General features: G+C 36.4%; 1 protein-coding gene across 19 annotated transcripts in view; it reads right to left on the reverse strand.

Annotated features, from left to right (window-relative positions):
* Positions 1 to 18,870, reverse strand: part of PUM2 (pumilio RNA binding family member 2) — a 108,634-nt gene that overhangs the window by 10,228 nt on the left and 79,536 nt on the right. For 10 of the 19 annotated variants that reach the window (XM_064363881.1, XM_064363880.1, XM_064363874.1 and 7 more), the window contains 3 exons: positions 5,633 to 5,900; positions 2,343 to 2,472; positions 632 to 760 (listed from right to left, as the gene is read on the reverse strand). In XM_064363881.1, coding sequence (XP_064219951.1) covers positions 632 to 760; positions 2,343 to 2,472; positions 5,633 to 5,900 — 527 coding nt within the window. Of the gene's footprint in view, positions 1 to 625; positions 761 to 2,342; positions 2,473 to 5,632; positions 5,901 to 18,870 lie in introns of all 19 variants that reach the window. The other 9 variants (XM_064363878.1, XM_064363879.1, XM_012453356.3 and 6 more) reach the window with 1 other exon arrangement.

Consider the following 18,870-nt stretch of genomic DNA (forward strand, 5'->3'; position numbering starts at 1 on the left):
CTGCCTCAGCCTCCCGAGTAGCTGGGATTACAGGCACGCGCCACCACGCCCAGCTAATTTTTGTATTTTTAGTAGAGATGGGGTTTCACCATGTTGACCAGGATGGTCTCGATCTCTTGACCTCGTGATCCACCCGCCTCGGCCTCCCAAAGTGCTGGGATTACAGGCGTGAGCCACCGCGCCCGGCCAAGATAATTCTTAAGTTACTTTTCTGCTGGGTTATATTTTTAAAAAAATATTTTCATATATATATAAACAAAACTGACATATAATAAATGCTATTGGTTCTAAAAGTTTTCTTCTAATACAAATATTAGACAGCATCAAAATAAACACTGGAAAATAGTAACAGTCATTCTCACATTGCATAAAATCAAGCAAGCAAGTGGTAATAAAAACACTTATTATTTAGAATTCTGCTTGACACATAAGTGCCAAAATACCTTCATTTAGAAATTATCTACTTTGTGAATTCTAATTAGTAGTGTGCTATTTAGGACACAGTAACAATATTTTAATCAGTTGTGAAAATATTTAAGTCATTTCACTTCAAGATTATTGTAAGATTAAACATGTAATAATTTAAAAATGGAATAAATAATACAAAAATTTTGTCTTAACTTACAATTACCTGCTGGTCAGATGAAATAGATTCTAATGCTTTCTGAATAACTCGGCAGCCATACATCTGCAAGGCTAACGGTAGAACGTGACCACGAATACGAGTAGCCAGGGCTAATTTTTGATCCAGACTCCCAAACTGACAGAAAAGAATATTGCTTTGTTAAACTTGAGTTAAGTCAGTGTTTGCAGTCTATTCAATCTATTAGTAATTGTATAGGGCAGGGGCTTTAAAGTAGAAGCTAATTAAGATAGACCAGGAGATGTTTGCAACAGTAATTTTATTACTTTTTTTGGTTAAGTCTTATTAAATTTCCTTGTTACTAATATGTTAACCACTTTCTAAAGTAACACTCTTTTAGAGTGAACATCTTTACAAAACTCTTCATTTTAAACATGTAATTCTTTCCTAGCCACATGCTGACCACCAAAACTCTCACCCAGATAATCAGCATACTATATTCTGATGTGATTGAGATAAAAACCTGTGAGTCCAGCTACAACACAGATGTTTATAGATTTAAAAATTGGCTAAATTGTAAAGTAACACACATCTATAAATCCAAATAAAGACTATAGTGTTATTCATTAACTACTTCACCAAAGATTTACTACCAATGCTTTATATTGTCAAATATGAATCAGGATTAATAGCAAATTTCATTTAAAGTGGTTCATATATTAACCTTTTTTTGTGACAAAGTATGTCATTTTAACCATTTTTAGGTAGGTAATTCAGCAGCATTAATTATGTTCACACTATTGAGCAACCACCATCACTATTTGTTTCCAAATCTTTTCCACAGCCTCAAACACAAATGCTGTATCCATTAAATGGTAACTGTCTAAACCTTCTTTCCCTAGGCCCAGTAAGCCCTAATCTACTTTATGCCACTATTAATTTGGTATTCTAGACATTTCATACTGGTAGATTACTATGTTTGTCCTTTTGTGTGTGGCTTATGTCACTTAAGTTAGTATTTTCAAGGTCCATGTGTGTTGTACTATGTATCAGAACTTCATTACTTTTTATGGCTGAATAATATTCTATAATGTACATATATACCACCTGCATTTATCTATTCATCTGCTGATGGACACTTGGGCTGTTTCCACCTTTTGGCTATTGTGAATAATGATGCAATGAATACTAGTGTTCAAGTTCCTGTTTTCAATTCATTTGGATATACCCCTAGGAGCACAATTCTGGGTTGTATGGTAATTCAATATTTAATTTTGAGAAACTGCCACACTGTTTTCCACAGCAGCTACACCATTTTATTATTTCCACCAGCAATTTATGAGGGCTCTAATTTCTCCTCATTTACATTTGTTATTTTCCCATTTTATGTTTTTTGATTACAGCCGTCTTAGCAAGTATAAAGTGCTATCTCACTGTGAGACTGATCTACATTTCCCTGATTAGTAAGGATGTTGAGCATCTTTTCATCGCCTATTTGGCCTTTCATATTATTTTATATAGAGAAATGTCTATGCAAGTCCTTTGTCCATTTGTCATTTGGGTTGTCTTTTTGTTGTTGACTCTTAGGTGTTCATTATATATTCTGGATAAAATCTTTACCAGATATATGATTTGTAACTATTTTATCCCTGGATTATCTTTTTTAATATGAAAACTACTTTACCCAACTTTCAGAGCTTTTCTCAGCATCAAGTATGCAGCTAAATGGGTGGATATACAAATATACATGCATCCTTACCTCAAAAAACTTCTGTATAACATAGTTGCCAAAAACATCAGTCATTAATTGATAGGCTGCCTGCAGAATTTCATTAAATACCATCTGTCGCTCAGCTGGAGTAGCTCTCTCTAGTTTTTGCTGTATGAATCTACAAGAGAAAAATATTTTAATATGACAATACGTCTTTTAATACTTTTACTTATTACACCCAACCCTTCCACATATATGTGCTGAAAGTTATTTCCAGAAATATTGACATATTTTATATGGTAGACAGCTAACTTACAGCAAAAAGGACAAAAGTTATATAGCACTTCTTTATAACACCTTATCTACTAGACAGAGTGACAAAAAACCTGGATAAAAAGATGTTTAATCTTTCTTAGGTTGGTTTGATTACATTATAATCAATTAAAACATTATATAAATCTTGCTGGTTATTCATTTATTTTTTATAATATACAATGTATTACTAAATATCTAACTTTTAGAACATAATTAAGGAAACCCTTAGAAATAAAATTCACCCAACATGAATGAATTCCTAACCAAGCTAGCCATTCTGGCTGATACAAGGCTCATTTGTTACTCCAAAGCAACTGCCAACTACAGTCATGCCTTGCTTAACATTTTAATTGACAACGAGCCACATAAACAATGGTGATCCCATAAGATTACAATGGAGATAAATTGTTACTGGGTAGAAACTGTCATAACATCATAGTGCAATGTATTTATCAGGTATTCATGATGTGACATAAGCCTACTATACTGTCAGTTTATAAAAGTACAGTACGGCTGGGTGCAGTTGCTCACCTGAGGTCAGGAGTTTGAGACCAGCCTGGCCAACATGGTGAAACCCTGTCTCTACTAAAAATATAAAAATTAGTCGGGCATGGTGGCAGATGCCTGTAAGCCCAGCTACTCAGGAGGTGGAGGAAGGAGAATCACTTGAACCCACAAAGTGGAAGTTGCAGTGAACCGAGATTGTGTCACTCTGCACTCCAGTCTGGGCAACAGAGCGAGAGAGACTCCATCTCAGAAAAAAAAAGCATAGTACATATAATGCATACAGTGCAAATTTGATAATAAACAACTAATTTACGGGTTTGTATATTTAGTGTACTTTTTATTGTTATTTTACAGTGTACTCTCCTCTACTTATTTTAAAAAAAAAAAAAAAAAAAGTAAAACATCCTCAGGCAGATCGTTCAGAAGGTATTCCAGAAAAAGGCACTGTTATCATAGGAGATGACAACTCCATGGGTATCACTGCTAAAGATCTCCTAGTGGAATAAGACATGGAGTTAGATGAGAGTGATATTGATGATATTTACTCTTTATAGGCTAATGTGTGCATTTGTCTCTTAGTTCTTAACAAAAAGTTAAAAATCTGTAAACAGCAGGGCACGGTGGCTCACGCCTGTAATCCTAGCACTTTGGGAGGCCGAGGTGGGTGGATCACCTGAGGTCAGGAGTTCAAGACCAGCCTGGCCATCATGGTGAAACCCCATCTTTAAAAATAAAAAAAAAATAAAAAAAAAAAATCTGTCATAAACAAAAAAATCTTACAGAATAAGGTAAAGGAAATATTTTTGTACAGCTGTATGTACAATATGTTTCTGTTCTAAACTAAATGTTATTACAAGATGTAAGTTAAAAAAAATTAAAAATTTCAGAAGTTACAGTAAACTCAGTCTGGGCAGCATAGTGAGATCTTGTCTCTACAAAAAATTTTTAAATAATTAGCCAGGTGTAACGGTAAGTGCCTGTAGTCCCAGCAAGTTGGGAGGCTTAGCTGGGAGGACTGCTTGAGCCCAGGAGATTGAGATTGTAGTGAGTGACGATCATGCCACTGTATTCCAGCCTAGGTAACAGAGTAAGACCCTGTTTCAAAGAGGGGAAAAGTTACATTAAGGTTATTTATTACTGAAGGAAAAAAGTTTTAAATTAAGGCCGGGCTCGGTGGTTCACACCTATAATCCCAGCACTTTGGGAGGCCGGGGCGGGTGGATCATGAGGTCGAGATCGAGATCATCCTGGTCAACATGGTGAAACCCTGTCTCTACTAAAAATACAAAAAAAATTAGCTGGGCATGGTGGCATCCACCTGTAGTCCCAGCTACTCGGGAGGCTGAGGCAGGAGAATTGCTTGAACCCAGGAGGCGGAGGTTGTGGTGAGCTGAGATCACACCATTGCACTCCAGCCTGGGTAACAAGAGCGAAACTCCGACTCAAAAAAAAAAAAAAAAAAAAACCAAACAAAAAAAATTTTAAATTAATTCTGTGTGGCTGAAGTGTATAGTGTTTATAGTCTAGAGTAGTGTACAGTAATGTCCTATGCCTTTACATATACTCACAACTCACTCACTGACTTACCTGGAGCAACTTCCAGTCCTGCAAGCTCCATTCATGGTAAGTGCCCTACACAGGCAAATGATTTTTTAATCTTTTATACTATAGTCTTGTTGTATCTTTTCTATTGTTTATTATGCTTAGGTATACAAATATTATTGTGCTACAAATGCCTACATTATTCAGTCCAGTAATATGTTGTACAGATTTGTAGCCCAGGCGTAGATGTGTAGCAGGCTATGCCATCTAGGTTTGTATAGGTAGACTCTATGATGTTCACAAAACAACATGTTTTCTAGACTGTATCCCCATCATTAAGTGATGAATGACTGTATAGGGAGTTAACATTTGTATGCCATCTAACCTAAAATGACTTTTAAAAACTTCAGGTTTATCTTAAAGCTATAAAAACAGAAAACATCTTAAATTTACTAAATGTATTACAATTCTACTTTCCTTTCTAAGTTATCTTGAGAATGTTAATTCAGATGTATCTCTCATGCATTACATCTGTTTTAATGTAAAAAGGCACCAAATTTTCCTATAACAAATGTGAAATATTTCGATCTAAGCCAAGTCACACTGAATACCAACCTATAAAGCAACACACAAAGGCATTTAACATGTTTGCTATGTTTCTTAAACATACCATGAGGGACACTTAAGCCCACAAATGTAATCAGAGCTGATATAATAAACATAACCCAAGGAAGGGGGCCCTGCTATATTCTCATCATAACAATATTTTCACTGTAAAAAACTGGAAAACTATAAAAAATAAAAACCGGTGTTTCTATAATTTATCTTAACATGAAAGAAAAAAACATATAATTTATACTGAATTTTAGCTCTTAAAAGGTTCCAACTTTAATGCAGACTAGGAAAAATTTAAGCTTTTATAAAGTAGCAATTTCCAAAGCAAAAATGAAGTGGGAAATATCACAATCACCTACCTAGAACCATGCTGGTCTTGAGAAAATTCAACTATATGTCCAATCAAGTCTCTAAGTTGAAGGTTTGGGAAGCGGTTGTTTCTGAAATCTTCCAATAGTCTACTGCGGCCAGAAGGCATAATATCAGACCTATTATACCGAAGCCGAGAAGGAGGAAAGAGCTGGCTGCTGGAGCTAAATAGACTGGAAGTGCTTGATGCACTTCGATATTTTGCTTCTGCTCCAGGTGCTGCAGAGATATATCGACCACTACCATTTGTCAGTCCTCCTACAACAAAGCACCTATGGTCAGCAAGTATTTCTAACAAAGTTATTCTCCAAATAAAAGTTATTTCACCTATGAATTCAGTCAATAAAGAAATATCCTCCCCCACCCCAACTAATTCCTATTTGTTATGACAGAAAATTAAAATTGGAGGGGAAAATCTCACCCATATACTTCATGTATGTGGCTATAAAGACTAGAAAACATGAGAAAAATAAATGTGTATTTGTTCTTCAGCAGTTTAAAACTTAATTATACCATCTAGTGTCATATGCACTTTTATCAATGCCAGAACACCTAAACCACTAACAAAATTTTAAGTTACATTAACAAGCAAGTTTAAATTGCTAGCAAACTTACATTTTAAGCCACTGAAAGAGACTGATGTTCATTCACATTATTAACAGAATAACACTGAGTGTTAAATCTGTACTTTTGCATTCAGTCATATAAACTTCTATGCAAAGATAAACCAATTCTTAGTTAAACCACTTATGGTATGAACTTTAAAAAGACACAATACTAGATTATAAATCTAAATTTTACACTATTTTAAGATTTTAAAATTTTTATTAAAAATACTTGACATAAGGCTGCGCGTGGTGGCTCATGCCTGTAATCCCAGCACTTTGGGAGGCCAAGGCGGGCGGATCATGAGGTCAGGAGTCCAAGACCAGCTTGGCCAACATGATGAAACCCTGTCTCTACTAAAAATACAAAAATTAGCTGGGTATGGTGGCACGCGCCTGTAATCCCAGCTACTCAGGAGGCTGAGGCAGGAGAACTGCTTGAACCTGGGAGGCAGAGGTAGCAGTGAGCCAAGATTGCACCACTGCACTCCAGCCTGGGTGGGTGACAGAGGAACACTCTGTCTCAGACAAAATAAAAATAAAAATAAAAATATCTGACATAAATCCACTATTTCACAAACAATAGTATTAATAAACAGCAGTTAATATTCCTAGAGCCTTATCATTTACAACAGATGAATAAAAAGCATCTTTATCTTATGTTCCATTACAAGAAAGAAAATCAAAAAGCAATCAATAGAAATAAAAATAAATAGATGCAGGATTTATTTTTATATTACAATTAACCGTTTAAAAGTACTTGACAGTGTCCTTTTAAAAAAGAAAAATGTATAGACAGTTGTAAAATATAGATTTAGTACTTCAGAAAAACAAAATCCACTACCAGCATCATGCTGTTATTATATGCAAACTCTATGCAGAATAGTACTACATATACAATCCAGGCCACAGGGCAGAGATGATTCCCAAGGACACACTGTCAGTGCAAAGCTATACGGACGTATTAAAGGCCAAAAAGACCTACAAGGACAGGGAGCAGTAAAAAAAATTAAATCCTGGAGGGTAAATTCCTCTTTTACTTTCTGTCCCTACTATCCTAGCTTTACTTTTCTTCACTGAACTTCCCATTACACAGCATATTATGCATTTATTTATTTGAATCCCCAGCCCCTTCTCCAATGCAAGAGCCATAAAATTACATTAACCTACACGCTAGCTACCTGGAGCCTACAACAATGTCTGGCAGACAGTAGGCAGTTGTACAACAAATATTTCCTGAATAGCATCTAGAGGGCACATTTTTTTGTAGCATCAACTGCCTAAGGTTCAGTTCTCGAATATCTCATTAAAAGTATGTAATTTAACAAGCTATCTTAGACACCAAAATCACTAAGATCACATTTTTGTTTGGTCCAGTTATACATAACTATCTCAGCACCCATGTATGATATTCAAAATGTTCAAGAGTTCAGTGTTTTAATACCATCTCCCTACTGCGAGCCTTTCCACTTCCATTCTTTGTTTATATAGTTCCAACTGTTCATAACAGTAACTGATTAGCCCATTTTTTTTTTTTTTTTTGAGACGGAGTTTAGCTCTCGTTACCCAGGCTGGAGTGCAATGGCGCTATCTCGGCTCACCTCAACCTCCGCCTCCTGGGTTCAGGCAATTCTCCTGCCTCAGCCTCCGGAGTAGCTGGGATTACAGGCACACGCCACTATGCCCAGCTAATTTTTTGTATTTTTAGTAGAGATGGGGTTTCACCATATTGACCAGGATGGTCTCGATCTCTTGACCTCGTGATCCACCCGCCTTGGCCTCCCAAAGTGCTGGGACTACAGGCGTGAGCCACTGCGCCCAGCAGCCCATGTGCTTCTTTATAATTGGGTCCTTATCACATCCTGCACAGCCATTGGGTTTTCTCTAGCATCCTTGCCCTTTTTTTTCCTTTTCTTTTACTGTGTCTCAGAAGTTGTATCCTTGCCCTTTTTGAAGGGCAAGGGTGCTTTGCTTATCATTCCAATCTGGTTAATTTTTTTTTCTTCATTAGCTGACTTTAAGATTCATCAATCTGTATTTATACACATCAACTGTATTTTTTCTTTCAAAGTCTAATCTGATGATGTCACTTTGTGGTAAAGACCTACAGCATCCTGATAAGAGTATATGCTCCAAAATCTTTAACCTAGTTATCAAGTCATTACTCCACACCTATTTTCGCACAAATTTCTCAGTAGTACCATAACTGTTCATACTCTCCACTGCACTTATTCATTACTATTTCTCATCATTACCTCAAACTTCTCCTTAATGCATTAAAGATTTTCGACACCAAATTCTAAATACGTACTCATCCCAGGAAATGAAGAAGCCGGTTTTATTTGGTACTTTTCAAATATCCTGCCAATAAGCAACAGGAATTTCTCCCATATCTAGGTATTATTTGATATACCAGTTCCTAACAGCAGAAGTGCTGCGCACATGGCATACAATATCTGTCTAATAATACTACACTGCCCTTGATTTTTACAAATCTTAGACATTCAGTTCTAGAAGACTAAGTGGTCTTCTCATATATGAAATTCGCAAATCTGGCCAAGCGCGGTGGTTCATGCCTATAATCCCAGCATTTCTGGGAGGCTGAGGTGGGTGTATCGCTTGAGGTCAGGAGTCTGATACCAGCTTGGCCAACATGGCAAAACCCCATCTCTACAAAAAGATACAAAAATTAGCCAGTATGGTGGTGTATGCCTGTAGTCCTGGCTACTTGGGAAGGCTGAGGTGGGAGGACTGGTTGAAGCTGGGAGGCAGAGGTTGCAGTGAGATGAGACTGCACCGCTACACTCCAGCCTGGACAACAGGCTGTTTGAACCAAAAAAAAAAAATGGAGAGAAAAAGAAAAAAATATTATTCTCCAAACTTGAATTCACTGAAAGGATGAAGTATCACAAATTAATCTCACCCAGGGCAGGATACTTTCTGTTCTCTTACAAATTAATTAAATAAATGTGTAAAACACAATTTATAACATATACTAGACATTTTAAATTTGGTTGTCTAAATATTGGAAGCACGTCATTTAAAATGTCTGGAGATTGAGGGACATTCTACAAAACAGGCCTACATTCTTCAAAAATGTCAAGGTGATAAAAAACAGGAAGAGTTCAAGATTAAAGAAGTGATGAGAGTAATCTACGATCCTCAATTTGACAATGGGCCCCCAAATCAATTTCCTTTTTTCTTTCTTATAAAGGTAATCAGTGAGATAAGTAGCAAAGTTTGAATAAAGCTGGCTTCGATTAGTGGTTTATCAGGGTTAATTTCCTGACTTTAATAATTGTGGTTATATGAAAACATATCCTTGTCAAGGAACATATAATGACGTATTTTTTTTTTTTTTTTCTTGAGACTGAGTTTCACTCTTATTACCCAGGCTGGAGTGCAATGGCGCGATCTCGGCTCACTGCAACTTCCGCCTCCCGGGTTCAGGCAATTCTCCTGCCTCAGCCTCCGGAGTAGCTAGGATTACAGGCATGCGCCACCATGCCCAGCTAATTTTTTGTGTTTTTCGTAGAGACGGGGTTTCACCATGTTGACCAGGATGGTCTCGATCTCTTGACCTTGTGATCCGCCCGCCTCGGCCTCCCAAAGTGCTGGGATTACAGGCGTGAGCCACCGCGCCCGGCGCATAATGACGTCATGCCTGCAACTTTCTTTTTTTTTGTTGAGACAGGGTCTCACTCTATCACCCAGGATGGAGTGCAGTAATCTTGGCTCACTACAACCTTCCCTTTCAGGGTTCAAGCAATTCTCCTGCCTCAGCCTCCCAAGTAGCTGGGATTACAGGCGCGCACTACCACACCCAGCTAATTTTTCTATTTTTTTTTTTTTTTTTTTGAGACGGAGTTTCGCTCTTGTTACCCAGGCTGGAGTGCAATGGCGCGATCTCGGCTCACCGCAACCTCCGCCTCCTAGGTTCAGGCAATTCTCCGGTCTCAGTCTCCCGAGTAGCTGGGATTACAGGCACGCGCCACCATGCCCAGCTAATTTTTATATTTTTAGTAGAGACAGGGCTTTACCATGTTGGCCAGGCTGGTCTCAAACTCCTGACCACAAGTGATGTGCCTGCCTTGGCCTCTCAAAGTGCTGAGATTACAGAGGTGAGCCACCATACTGGCCCACTTGCAACTTCCTTTCAAAAGTAAACCCTAATTGTGTTGTGAGTGAGGGAGAGAGAGAGAAAGACAATCATACAGCCAGTGTGATGAAAGTATTAACATCTGGAAAAATGTGGGTGAAGGGTATAGTTTTGCAATTTTCCCATTAGTTTCAAATTATCCCAGAATTAGTTAAAAACAAACACACAGAGATCATCCATATTCATACTTCTGCTGCTGGCAGTCTAAAAGCAGCTATGTTCTACAACGAAGGTATATAAGGTCTTTTTATATCATCATTCAGTCCCCACTACCATTCATGACTGCTTAATCACTATTTGCCTAAGAGTGCATACAGGACATGGAGATCAGTACTGTAATTGCACAGAAGAGATCACTATGATCCAAAAGGTATGGGACATGCAGCTAGTCAGCCAGGACCCTTAGGCCAGAGCTTATTTCATACAATAGTGTGCCAATCTTCTGTGCTATTTACATCTTTCATGTTCATTCATGAGAACTTTAAAGGCAAACACTATTTTATTAGTAGACATAACATGATTTTACAGGTTTTCATAATTTCTCTGAGAAGTCTGTTTTAGAATCTTTCCCTATTAAGTATCAGAAGTCAAAAAGATTATTAAAAAATATAATCGTCTTTCAGTACACATGAAGGATTGGCTCCATGACCCACACAAGATACCAAAAATCTGTGGAAGCTGAACTCCAGCGGTGTGGCCCCATGTAACCAACAGATATGAAAGGCAGGACTTCCATATCTACAGGTTCTGCATCCTAAGCCTCCTATCAAAGAAGGCAGAATCTGTGGCGATAAGGCAAGGCCTTTTGCGGGGGGTGGGGCAGGGGGAGAGAGGCAATGTAAGTGAAACAACCACAAAATAAATAAATTTGACTTTTACTTTTCATTACTTTCTACCTTCTGGGATTGGAATGATAACTACTCAATCTATCAGACCTGTATATTCTTTTAAGAATACAGATTCCTGACCTTTACTTAAAACATACTGAATTATTCCTTCTGGAAATATTAAAAAAAAAAAAAAAAATCTACCTGAAGGATATTCTGATAGAAGAGTATGGGGACTAATTAGAATCAAAATAAGGTAATACTTCATTTTACAACAAAATTTCAACTACTAACTGCAAAATAAATTATGAAAATAAATATGCCCCGCACAGCTCAGGCCTGTCATCCCAGCCCTTTGGGAGGCTGAGGCGGGCAGATCACTTGAGGTTAGAAGTTCAAGACAAGCCTCACAAATATGGTGAAACCCTGTCTTCACTAAAAATATTTAAAAATAAATTAGTTGGGCCTGGTGGCGTGCTCCTGTAGTCTCAGCTACTCGGGAGGCTGAGGCAGAACTGCTTGAACCCAGGAGGCAGAGGTTATAGTGAGCAGAGATTGCGCCACTGTACTCCAGCTTCGGCGAAAGAGCAAGACCATGTCTCAAAAAGAAAAAGAAAAAGAAAAAGAAAAAGAAAATAAGTAGGTTTGGGGTCCTGAAAAGTATACAACTACACACAGGCTACTAGGTCAGAGTCTGTTTCAGAAGCCAAGGCTCTGGAAATCACAATAAATGGAAAGATGATAGCTGCAGTAGGCAAATAATCCAAGATACAGAAGGAGTCGCTAGGAACGTCTAAAACGAGGACAGAGTGTTTTACAGCATTTAACTACTTCTACTCCATAAGGAGGTCAACTTAATACTTTTAGTTCAGTATTTTCTGATTACTTTTCTCAAGTATCTGCATGTTGCTTGGCTTTAGTGAGAAAACCTAAAGTTGAGAAGTGGGGGAAAAGACAGAGCAGTGCTTCTCAATAAGCACATGAATCACCTTGGGATCTTGATTACGTTTCTAAATTCTCATAGTCGATACTGTATGTTAGTCCTCGAGGGTCCATGGCATAATAGTAATTTGTTATTTTGTTGAAAAAGAAAAAGGCAACTATCTGTGAGCCTAGCTCACCTTATTATCTGCACATTAATATGGTCATGCACACAACTTTTTAAAAGGTAGCTACCATTTGTTGAAGATTTTGTGTTGGATACTGTAATATGCAAATTTTGCATGAAATGCTGTACTATATTGTGGTCTCCAAAATCAGTTTTTATAAATGCTGTAAGCCATCCAATTGAGGAAAAAACTTGTTCTATTAGGTGGCTCAAAGTTCTTCCAGCCTCTACTCCATTACTCAACTAGCTAAGACTTTGGATTCAGAGCTGGGAAATCAGAGAGCAAATGGGATGACGATCTCCCACTAATGATATGTTCAAGTTTTAACGTACCTGTGAATGTGATCTTCTTTGGGAAAAGGTATTTGTAAATATAAGCATGTTAAAATTGGATCAGGATGGGTTCTCATCCAATGACTGGCATTCTTATAAGAAATGGAAAATTTAGAGATGCATGAGAAGAATGCCATGTGATGAAGGACACTGATATTAGAGTGATGTATCTACAAGCCAAGGAACATCAAAGATGGCCAGCAACCACCAAAACCTAGGAAGAGCCAGAAAGGGTTGCCCTCTAGATCCTTTGAAGCATGGTCCTGTTGACATCTTGATTTCAGATGTACAGCCTTTAGAACTGAGTGGAAAAAATTTTTATTGTTTGAAGCCACCTAGTTGTAGTAATTTGTTACAGCAGTCCTAGAAAATGAATACAAACGTCACCCTGTTTTTTTAATTCAAGAAAATCAATAATATATTAGCTGGAATACTTTAATGTCATATACATTTAATATAGTTCATCCACACAGAGTGAATGCTGAAATAAAAATATTTAACAGAAGTTGCAAGAAGACAGTATTTCTTTCCAGATTAATATATAAATGGCTCAAATGTGTGGGGCATTTTCATTTTTTTCCCTCAGAACTTATTTTTTTTGTATGTCTACTGCATTTAAATTATGAATCTTTTTTTATGCTTCTGAAATGTGGCAGGTGTTTACACTATTATTTTATGACACATTATCTGTAACACTGCTGTATAAGAATGCCATCCTCTTAGTAGTCTATGAGGCAGATATTTCTCCATTTTACTTTTGAGACAACAGCTTAGAGAAGCTAAATAACTTATCCAAGAAAGCACAGTTAATAATTAGGTTGAATTTTTGTTTTTAACCATTATATCTAAAAAATTCATGTAAATTTGCCAGTCATACTCTCCTGTGCTTCCTAGAGAAAGTTTAATCCCACATGCCATTCTTAAGTCTGCAAACTGACTGAACCTATGTGAGGTATAAACTGAATAAAACTTTAATAATAATTATTAACTATACACTTGCCATATAAAGACACAAAAACTTTATTGGAGGAAAGACTAAGGTTACCATGAGTTTAAAAAAATAATGTGGGCATATTTAAAAGTATCTTTCCACATCATTTTAATAGGTTAATATAAAAACATAAACATGTCAAATGTACTACCTTAAAATTGTTAATTTTATAACAATAAGCAAACAAATATTAAATGCAAATGACAAGCGAAGTGTTCTAAAATACAAAATAAAAATCTGTTGTTTCCATTTCTATTGTAAGTGATTCTTTTCTATAAGCAATTTTTTAAACTCTTACCTTTTATTATAGTCTCTATTGGTTAAACTCAAAAAAATAAAGGTAAAGGCAGACTATCACCACAGAAGGTATTTAATAAACTTCCCTCATTCATCAAGGAGCATTTAAACAGACTTAAGTGTTAACATACAAAGCACATAGTCTTCAGACTAGTTATAACATCATTTCCATCAATAATGCACTGTCAATTTCCATTACACTATCAAAAGGAGGTAACGTAGAGTTTCAAAAATTGCCTTAATTTTTTATCTTTAGTGAAAACCACCTCCTCTTGTGACGGATGAACATGAAAGCATTTTTAAAAAACTTACCCCTAACCCTGCAAAAGACTACATAGTAATAGGGTGAGTCTGAGTGGCCTAATAGGAACCTGTTCACTTTTCTCTGCATATGTCAAACAACCCTGTCAGATTTGACCTAAATTCTTTCCTTTGGTTAACACATTTGGTAATAAGTTAATAAACAAGCAAGCCGTATCTGAATTTCCTTTTAAATACTCCAGCTGAGATTTCATGGCCAGTTGCCTTTCTGATTAGAGTGAAGAAAAACTATAGGAACTGGGGTTTTTTTTCCTTAAGGCATAATTACTAAGAATTTATGCAGTCTTAAAGCTTGCTTCATAAGTTATGAATACTGGGATAAATTCTGATCCTATGCAAACATTATGGGCAGATATGTTCTCTCTCTTGATGAGGTCATTGTGGTGGTGGGAAAAGGGCTGAAGAACTGGGAAAGTAAAAAACAGAAAAAAAACACACACACACACACACAAAACAACAACTCCACAACTGACTGTCAAAACTTTGTTTTCATAGAGCAATATTCTAAAGGTATGATCCTGACACACTGAACAAAGAAAACACTGATAGAGAACAGCCAAATAATGCTTTAAAGTACTAATCTATGTAGAATACAAAGTATTTTTTAAAAAGGAAGTGTCCTTACTCAATTCATTGATAAAGAAACAAAACCACTCAAATTCAATTACCCAAACATTCAATTAAATCTGAGTATTTTTAGTTGTAGAAAAAGGCCTGGGCTTTCTTGTTTCTAATCTAGTGGAGAAACTAAACTTAGACACAATTCTATTATAATCCAATCTGTGCCAACTTTGCTTCAAAAAACCCGTAAAGGAAAGTAATTCCAATGGAATCACTGTTTCTATAGAATAGGATTATTCAATAAAGTAAAATAAGACAAGAACATTATAATCATTATATTGTAACTGCTGTTTTTGTCTGTATTTACCATGTAACTACAAACTCAATGACAATGAATAAGGATGGTGTTTTTTTCTCCTAGTCAAGCAGAGGCTGGCTTCAGTATTGTATTGAAATAGGTATTTAATACTGAATTAGTAAGTAAAATTTTTAATCACACAAAAATTCTAAAAAGGAGGCTGATAAAAGTATAGAAAAATAGCAATTACTTTCAGTAATTAGAAATCAAAATAAAACATGCTATTTATATCCTATTAACAATATTTTAAATATTACAAATAAGATTTTTTTTTTTGAGACAGGGTCTTGCTCTGTCACCCAGGCTAGAATGCAGTGACATGATGTCGGCTTACTGCAACCTCCATCTCCTGGGCTCAAGTGATCCTCCTGCTTCAGCTTCTCAAGTAGCTGGGACTCCAGGCACATGCCACCCCACCTGGCTAATTTTTGTATTTTTAATACAGACAGGGTTTCACCACATTGTGCAGGCTGGTCTCTAACTCCTGAGCTCAAGCAATCCTCCTGCCTAAGCCTCCCAAAGTGCTGGGATTACAGGTGTGAGCCACTGTGCCTAAGATTCTTACCTGATCAGCTTTAACTTAAAATTAGTAATGAAATATTTAAAAGACCCTTAAAGTAAACAGCATTTAATTTGGATTAAAGGTCAATTGTTAGCAAGTAAAAAACCACAAAGAAGCCAATACACTGACATTCAAACTCACTTTTTCCACAAATTCACAATGGTTAAATTATATTTTACTTACAATTTTGTAAAAAGTTTACAAAGATTTAAAACATAGGAAACATGGTCCTTTTAATTTATTCAGATAGGTATTGGAAATAAAACATCCTGGCCAGGTGTGGTGGCTCACGCCTGTAATCCCAACACTTTGAGAGACCATGGCAGTTGGATCACCTGAGGTCAGAGGTTCGAGACCAGCCTGACCAGGTTTCATAGCCTGGTGAAACCTTATCTCTACTAAAAATACAAGAATTTACTAGTTGTTGTGGCAGGCACCTGTAATCCCTGCTAGTCAGAAGGCTAAGGCAGGAGAATAGCTTGAACCTAGGAGGTGGAGGTTGCAGTGAGCCAAAATTGTGCTACTGCACTACAGCCTGGACGACAGAGCAAGACTCCGTCTCAAAAATAAATAAATAAATAAATAAATAAGCAAGCAAGCAAGCATCCTTTGAGAAGCAGTACAACATCTGGAATAAGCCTGATAAACAAGGGCTCAAAATTTTGGTTCTGCCTGTTACTAACTTCCTAAGTGTAAGTCACGTAATTTTTTTGAGAATAAAGCATGTTTGTGTGCATATGTACATGTGGCATGAAACAGAAGTCATCAAAGTTCATTCCCCCTCATTTGGATATTCAACTACTCCAGCCCAAGTCATTGAAACAACCATTCTTCTCATATACACTACAGTGGCAACTTGGTCATTAGGGATCTAAATGAGTAGGTCTATTTCTGGATGCACTACTCTGTTCCACTGTTCTATTTATCTATACTTGTGCCAATACCACAGTTTTAGTTATTGTAGCTTTTTAACATCTGATATCTGGCAGTATTAAGTTTTCTAACTTTGCTTTTCAAAACTGTCTTCACTACTTTGGATTCTGCTTTTTCATTTTCATTTATCCATCAGCTTATCAATTTCTTTTTAAAACCTTAACTAATTTTATTGATAGCATTCAATCTTTAGACCAACTAGAAGAAAGCTGCTATCTTTATAATAGGGAGTCTTTCAACCTAAAATACAGTGTGTCTTTTTCATTTATTTAAGTCATCTTTAATTTCTATCAGCATTTTATAGTTTAAAATGTAAAAGATCCTGCCCTTCTTCCATTGGATCTATTCCTAAGTATATCACAACAAAACCAACTCCAGTGAAAATATTCCCTACATATAAGATACAATTTTTCAATGCCATCCCAAGAGATATATGCTACTTTAATTTTTATGTTATTTGGCTAACACTGAAAACCTCTCATGAAGCACATCTGCCTGTATTTTAAAAGCTACATTTTGATCCTTAGGGTACATTATACACATGGCGGGATGATGTAAATTAGAGGTGAATTCTTGGTAGATTAAAAGAATTTTAAAAATAATCTCTACCAGCTTTTAGCAGTAACTAGAAATTATTTCAATTCAGTGTCTCCATGTGGAGGCTACTGAAAATTTCAGTGCGACAAAACTATTTTTGCGCCGACTATACAATGTATAACATCTGGCTGCCAGGGATTTAATGCCAATAGAACCCCCACAATCATTGTGACAAGCAAAAACTGTTGCTGCACATTTGCAAACTGTTCAAATCCTTGTGAAGTCTACCAGGCCCTTTAAACAAGTGCCCCGAGTGATCCTGATGCTAAAACACAGGATCAGATCAAGTATTTTCTAGTCTTAAGTTTGTTATTATCTTAACTAAGTAAATTAACTGGTGAACACCTTCTCAGACATTAGAACCACAGTGTTACTGATAATGTTATTAAAGGATAACAAATAAAACATTAGTGACTCAAAACAAGTACAATCAAGATCAAGACATTTTTATGCAGAAAACCAAAACATCACAAATTCTTCCATAAAACTAGTAATTTCTTCATATTTCCTACTCATCACCAAATAAACTACTTCTAGGTCTACCAAAGGGTTGTAGCTGCTTTTCTTTCTTTCTTTTTTTTTTTTTTGAGACGGAGTTTAGCTCTTGTTACCCAGGCTGGAGTGCAATGGCTCGATCTCGGCTCACCGCAACCTCCACCTCCTGGGTTCAGGCAATTCTCCTGCCTCAGCCTCCGGAGTAGCTGGGATTACAGGCATGCGCCATCATGCCCACCTAATTTTTTGTATTTTTAGTAGAGACGGGGTTTCACCATGTTGACCAGGATGGTCTCGATCTCTTGACCTCATGATCCACCCACCTTGGCCTCCCAAAGTGCTGGGATTACAGGCGTGAGCCGCCGTGCCCGGCCTGCTTTTCAATTTATATTACCATGAGAATCTGTAAGATTCTGATGAGAGTGTGCAGCTCTATACATAGTCTCTAAATTGCCTGCCTAAGATTAACAAATATTCTTATTTTAGGGAATACATAATATAGGCGCTTGGACAAGCATTTTTATCTAAATCTCAAGAATAACTAAACTGAGAAAGGAACCTAAAGAGCTGGTAATCCCATACATACTTTAACCAAAAAAAAGCATAACTTATACCGTAATGAGGTAATCATTAGATTCTGAGAGTCTAATTAGAATAAGTTATTTATATACGTTGGAAAATTGTTCAGTTCCCTAAAGAATAGAATAATGGAAAAAGGAAGAATAGTATTACCAGTCAGAATTGGATGTTAGCCTTAATTCTGTTATTTACTGGTTTGGGAAAGTCTCTAAATCAACTGATCTTTAATTTCTTCATTTTTAATGAACAAACCACTCTGACAGTCTATGTCAACAATTACGATGAAATGAAATAATGAATATGAAGGTGCTTTAAAAAAAACTATCAAATGCTATTCAGTTACAGAGAACTGTAATTGCTAAAGGATAATAGTATTTTCAGTAAACATTTCAAATAATTTATATATTTTTTTGCTTTCATTAATGACTACATGTGAAACTCAGAAGAATGGTAAGTGGCCTTACTATCAACTTGGCCATATTAATTTTACTTTTAAAATATT

The sequence above is a fragment of the Aotus nancymaae genome, unplaced genomic scaffold, assembly GCF_030222135.1.
Source record: "Aotus nancymaae isolate 86718 unplaced genomic scaffold, 86718_ANA_hifiasm-v0.15.2.pri h1tg000057l, whole genome shotgun sequence".
In the NCBI taxonomy this organism is placed as follows: Eukaryota; Metazoa; Chordata; class Mammalia; order Primates; family Aotidae; genus Aotus; species Aotus nancymaae.